The following is a 6,697-nucleotide window of genomic DNA, read 5'->3' as shown; positions in this document are numbered from 1 at the left end:
ACAACCAAAATAGTAGGGATCGTAGGGAGCCACGGCCCTCAAGCTGAAATGAACAATCAGATAGTTACTTCAAATAGTGCGGTCGGTGAGCGGGAAGAGACGGATGCCATAAAATCAACTACCAAAGAATTAGAGGTAGTCATACTCTTCATAGACTTCTTGGAAAGAAAGGTTTATTGGTTCGAGGCTTGACCTCGACCTCAGAAGTGAGTTAATTGAATTTTTAAGGACTAATAAATATTATTTTGCTTGTTCACACACTGGCATGACAGGTAGCCCTTTGGAGGTAATAACCCTCAAACTCAATATTGACCCCGACACTCACCGATCAAGTAGAAGAAGAGGAAATACAGGCCATTCTGAAATCAAATCATAGAAGATGAGGTTTCTAAACTTTTGAAAATTTGATCAATCCAGGAAGTCAAATATTTGGACTGGTTAGCTAACTTGGTAGAGGTCTTAAAAATGATTGATAAGTAGAGAGCATTTATCGACTACAATGGCTTAAATAAGAGATGTCCAAAAGACTATTTTCCTTTGTCACAAATTGGTGGACTTATTGCTACTACGTGATGTCATTCGGACTTAAAAATGCAGGAGCCAAGGAGCCACATATCAACGGTTGAATGACCCAAATATTCAAGAACTACATTGGAAAGACAATAAAAGTTTATATTGGTGATGTGCAGGTAAAGTCTATTCAAGGAGCAGATCATTTGAACCACACGAGGGAAACATTTGCAACTCTCCAAAAGTATAAAGTTGGTGTGTGGGTAGGAAACTCACTAATCAAGTTGTACTCAAGTTACCAAGAACTTACAGAGATTACCCTTTTGCAATTCAAAGAGGACTAGACTAAGATTCAATGACCGGCATAAGATTATCGCATCTCAGTTTCATTTATGACATTTACTTTCAGTCCCTTGCACTATTAGAAATCCAGCAAAAATCGGCCGCGGTCGACCGATCAATTTTAGTTGGTCAAAAAATCAGCCAAATAACCAACGAAAGTCTTGGTTAACTTTTCAAAATATTTTATATTTTATTTTTTTTACGAAACCGATCAACTGTGATCGGTTTTCTTTGGCGCAAAACTATATATGAGTCCCGCAAAATTTATTTTTCAAAAAACTGACCAACTTTGGCCGGTTTTTCATTTAAAATAAAATAAATTAATATTAAAAAAAACGACTGAAATCAGTCGGTTAATTTGGCCGGTCATTTTAAAAAACTGACCGAATTCGGTTGTTTTTTTTTTAATAAAACCGACTGACATCGGTCGATTATTTTGGTGAGAAAATACAATTAAAGAATATAAATGAAATAAAAGACAGTCTTAAAATAAAATGCACCAATGGTCTAGTGGTAGAATAATATCTTGCCATAGTACTACATAAACAAAATACCGATCGACTTTGGTCGAAAAAAACTGACAAACTTCGCTTGGTTTTTTCGGTAATTTTTTTGAATTTAATTGACCGACCAAAATCGGTCGGAAAACACCGACCTACTTTGGTCGGTATGCTCTTCCGATCATCAAAATACCGATCACACGTTAATGGTCGCGTTTTGGAAGGTTATATTATTGCCCATTACCGACCTACTTTGGTCGGTTTTTGCGGACGATTTTTCTCGAATTTCTAGTAGTATTACCTATTCTATTTAGAGCTTATATAAAGACGACTCCCTGCTTAGTTCAGTTGACTACAAAATTTAAAATGACTATTATTCACTCTCCTCTTGTAATTTCAAAACGTACCACTATAATTGTTTAATTAGTTAGATGTCTTAGGATTTGTAAACAACACCACGTGCGTTTCATTAAAAAACAGACGAAAGAGTGAAGATAAAAACTTACCCGTACCAAATATTTACATCGAAATGGTATTAATTTTCATGGTTAAATTATAAATAAGTGAGATAGTGTATTACTTAGCTATGGTTTAGAGATAAAAATATACTTTTCATCTGTGGAAACCACTACAATACTTGCTTGACACCGCAGTTGATCAAATTTTAATTGAACTTTTGAAGGATCGAGAATGGAAAGAACCAGTAAACAAGATTAATACTTAATATATCATGAGAAAAAATAGCATTTTCAGACTACATATAATAATGTAGTAGCCAGCTGATACATTATTAGACACATGAAAGCATGGGATATAATATTAATCAATGCATATATTGACTAATTAATATCTCTCGCATAGGAAAGCTACTCTATTTTATATTAGTTGGTCTTGCCAAGAAGCTGATAAATTAGAAAGAGATGCTAGTAAATTTGTCATACCAATCTAGATCTGTGATTTGTCTAGTCAACATAATAATGGAAGCTTCTTTCTTCATTATCATCTTCCTCTTTTTCCTACCAATGATGTTCATATTCATCAAGGATCACAAAAGAGGGCGAAAAAACTTGCCTCCGGGACCATGGAAGCTCCCACTCATTGGGAACTTGCATCAGCTGGGAATTAGCTCCCCCCATGTTGCTCTCAAGGAATTAGCTGAGAAATATGGACCTTTGATGCACCTAAAACTAGGTGAATGTTCAACTATTGTCATATCATCGTATGAAATGCTGAAAGAAGTGATAAGAATAAGTGATATCGTGTTTGCAAATAGGCCGGATCTCCTTCTCTCAACTATGATGTACGATGGTGGAGACATCGGTTTTGCTCCCTACGGTGATTACTGGAAACAAATGCGCAAAATTTGCATTTTAGAGCTCCTAAGTCCAAGAAGGGTTCGGTCGACTTATCCTCTAATGGAGGAAGAGATTTCGCGCTTAGTTAAATCTATCAAGGCCTCAGGCGCATGTACCCCAATTAATATGTCTGAATGTTTTAAAACGCTCACTTGTGCTATTGTTTGCAGAGCTTCAGTTGGAATGGCTAATAAAGATTGCGACTCATTGATTTTGGCAGCAAAAGAAGCAACAACTATCGGAGGACTCTTAAATATCCCAGATTTGTTCCCTTCCCTCAAGTTTCTTCCGTATATCACAGGATCCAAGCAAAAACTAGTTAAAATGCATCAAGTATGTGATCGTCTTCTTGAAGAAATTGTTCGTGAACATGAAGATAGCATACAAAGAAGTAACGGTGAACCAATTGATGAAGAAGATCTTTTGCACGTTCTTCTAAGGCTTGGGGAAAAGGAGAGACACAAATTTCAAATCCCTATAACAAGAGATAACATAAAGGCCATAATCTTGGTATGTATCTAGCTAGATCTTCTTGTAATTCTCTTCCTCTACATCTCTTTTTTTTTTCCTTCTTAATTATTAGTTACTCATTATATGCTGCAAATAAGCCCTAAAATTGCTTATCGATTAGGCATGCACCTACAGGATATGCTCATTGCCGGAACTGATACCACAGCAACTACATTAGAATGGACCATGTCCGAATTAATGAAGAATCCGACAATCATGAAAAAAGCTCAAGCTGAAGTAAGAGAAACTTTGAAAGGAAAGAAAATAGTGGATCATAGTGATATTCAGAATTTGAAATACCTGAAATTGGTAGTTAAGGAAACTCTAAGGTTTCATCCTCCTGGTCCCTTGTCTGTACCTAGGGAATCAAGAGAGGAGTGCGAGATTAATGGATACGTTATACCGAATAAAACAATAGCCCTAGTGAATATGTGGGCAATGGGAAGGGATCCCCAATATTGGCGTGATCCAGAGAAATTTGAGCCCGAGAGATTCAACTTTATAGATGATATCAACAGATCAATTCCTCCTGAGTTCTTCGGATTTGGATTTGGGAGAAGAGCTTGTCCAGGAATGTCATTTGCTATAGCAAACCTTGAGCTTACTCTGGCTAGATTACTCTACCATTTTGATTGGAAACTTCCTAATGGTATAAATCCCGAGGAATTAGATATGACTGAAACTTTTGGTGCTGCCGTTGCAAGGAAAAATAATTTGCACTTGTTTGCTTCACCGTATGATTATTAATTAACCCCTCTCCAATTGATAAGATTTGGTCTTCTCAGATGTTGCTTGTCGTGCTTAGTAATAAAGTTAAGTCTTTGATTTCGCCTCTTTCCGTATTTTCTTTTTTTCTCCTTTCCTTTCTTGTATTTGATTGTGTTGTTATATTTTAGTTTTTGGAATTTGCCTTTATTATTCTTAGTAATTAGTATTAGAACTCGCGCGATATGCGGATAATTTGACGGAATATTAATCTTATAAAATTATGATCTAATATATCATATTATTTTAATAAATAATAGTTACTATTTTATTATTTAATGTAGTATACGTAAGTATAATCAAATCTATACAAAATTAAATATACAAAGCATTATAGTATCACATAAATTGTTTATTCCTTGTTTATTCTTTATTAAATTAGCAAGTACATAGTACTATACATTTACTAATGTAATTTTTTATTAATTTGTCACAACTGTCTTAATATTTTGATACTACTTCTCTTCTAGTAGAATATACATATATATATATATATATATATTCTTTTTCTAGAAATATGTATTTATATACTTATGTTATTCTGTTTAAAATTCTATAATTGTCTAAATTTATCAATAATTTTTTGAAGTGTTATTTATTAATATTTTGTTTATTAATTATTATAAAATTAATCCACCTCTTTTCGACATTCATTTCTACTATAATATTGGATTAGTTTTCTTATTTTATATTTACTAAAAATTTAAATAATATCATTCTTTTACGAAATTATAATTTTGAATTCATCAAAAGTATAAAGAGATAAGCCTTTTATTTTTATGAAAAAAGTACTAATATTTTTAATAATTATTAATTTATGTTATATGTATAAAATACATTTATATTATGTATAATATCATAATAGCATCTTTATATTTTTATATTATTTATTACGAAATTATGAGTTCTATTTATTAACTAAAATTTTCTACATGAGAAATTTAATTAGTATATATATTTTTACGCTATCGCTTGAAATTTCTTTTTTTTAACATTATCATTTAATTTACTTATTTATTTAGTATTCTTCATTTATGACTATTTCTTTATTATAATTTTAGTTATGTGTATATCTACTTTTCTCATAATAATTCTAATTATTTTTATAAGTCTAATTGTATTATCAATTATTTGTTTCTTGTTTATGTAATTATATTATCCATTACTTAATATTGTTAAATTGGCATATGAATTATAATAAATTACCAATTGAGTATAATAACTACTCCCATATATACTCTACTAGGAAGAAATTACTCTCTAATTTGAATTGGTAGTTTTTTATTTTTTGTTATTTTTTATTTATTATAAAATAATTTTAAAACTTCAATTTGAATGAGTAGAATATTTTTTTTGTATTTTTATTTTTTATTGATAATTATAAGATATCTATATTTATTAATTCAAGTAGTGTAAGTAATTAAATCAAAATTTAAAATTCAAAATAAAATTAGATTTTGTCTTAGTAATGCCACTTGACTTTTTGTGGTTAAGACACTTGTCTTAGTGTAGTGCTTTTGCTTCTCCTATTCTATATGAATAGATATTTGTAATTATATTTGGATGAGTTTTTTTTTCTTTTTTGGTAAAAGAAATTAAGGTCCTTTAAACATCTTTTGGGCTTTTCTTTTTTGGAACTATTTTATTCATTGCTTATGAATTTTAACAATTTCTAGGCAGGGGCGAAGCTAGGTGGCCAGAAAGGGGTTCGGTCCCCCTTCAGTGAAATTTCACTATGTATCTCGGTTTTTTTTTATGTATATATTGTAGATGCTAAATCACTCCTTAGCATTTTTGCGTGTTTTTTTTGTTAAACTCTCTTGATGAAATCCCTGCTTCCACCACTGCTTCAGGGATCAATAATTGTCCATGAGCAAGATTGAAAAAAGACTGGCAAGAGCCATGGTCACACCAGGTTTTATATGTGCGAAAAAAGAGAATAAATAAATAGATAGTATTAACTGACAAGAGGGGTTGCTCTGATGGTAAGCAACCTCCACTTCCAACCAAGAGGTTGTGAGTTCGAGTCTCCCCAAGAGCAAGGTGGGAAGTTCTTGGAGGGAAGGATGTCGGGGGTCTATTTGGAAACAACCTCTCTACCTCAGGGTAGGGGTAAGGTCTGCGTACACACTACCCTCCCCAGACCCCACTAAGTGAGATTATACTGGATTGTTGTTGTTGTTGTTGTTGTATAGTATTAACTGATAAAACAATGCATGTTCTTATACCATGATTGTTTTAGCTAATACAGCAAATCAAACACGTCCTAAATGTAAGACAAGTGTATGTACATGAATTTTTATCACATAACGATAATTAATTAGTACCCCATATGTTACCATCATGTTTTATCACTTAATTGACAAAAATTAGAATCATTGGTGATGATAGAAGTGGCTCCGTTTCGTTTTATACGGGCTCAGAGTTTCTAAAATTTGTGGTCCTAATATGTTATGACATTGTTATCATGACTATAAGCGTATATTAATGTCACGATTCGGATCTCCTATCCTCGAGAGTCGTGATGGCGCCTACTACTGGGAGCTAGGCAAGCCAAACCTTAACTACTTACTACACTTCCATCTTTGTTTTTTTAACAACACAAGTCGATAATATGATAAAAGCGAAATTTTAAATAAATAAGCGGAAGTCAACAATTATATATCTTAAGGCTACGTCTATTACAACTCTTAAAACTTCAAATACCACAAAACC

General features: G+C 32.4%; 1 protein-coding gene across 1 annotated transcript; it reads left to right on the top strand.

Moving 5' to 3' along the window:
* The first annotated feature begins 2,157 nt into the window (after window positions 1-2,157).
* On the top strand, window positions 2,158-4,055 carry LOC107806206 (premnaspirodiene oxygenase-like). The gene is made up of 2 exons (XM_016630330.2): window positions 2,158-3,217; window positions 3,353-4,055. The coding sequence occupies exons 1-2, from the start codon at window positions 2,273-2,275 to the stop codon at window positions 3,962-3,964; spliced, it is 1,557 nt and encodes a 518-aa protein (XP_016485816.2). The 5' UTR covers window positions 2,158-2,272; the 3' UTR covers window positions 3,965-4,055.
* Window positions 4,056-6,697: the final 2,642 nt, after the last annotated feature.

Source organism: Nicotiana tabacum, chromosome 5 (genome assembly GCF_000715075.1).
Source record: "Nicotiana tabacum cultivar K326 chromosome 5, ASM71507v2, whole genome shotgun sequence".
NCBI classification, from domain to species: Eukaryota; Viridiplantae; Streptophyta; class Magnoliopsida; order Solanales; family Solanaceae; genus Nicotiana; species Nicotiana tabacum.
This window is presented reverse-complemented; position numbering and strand designations above follow the sequence as displayed.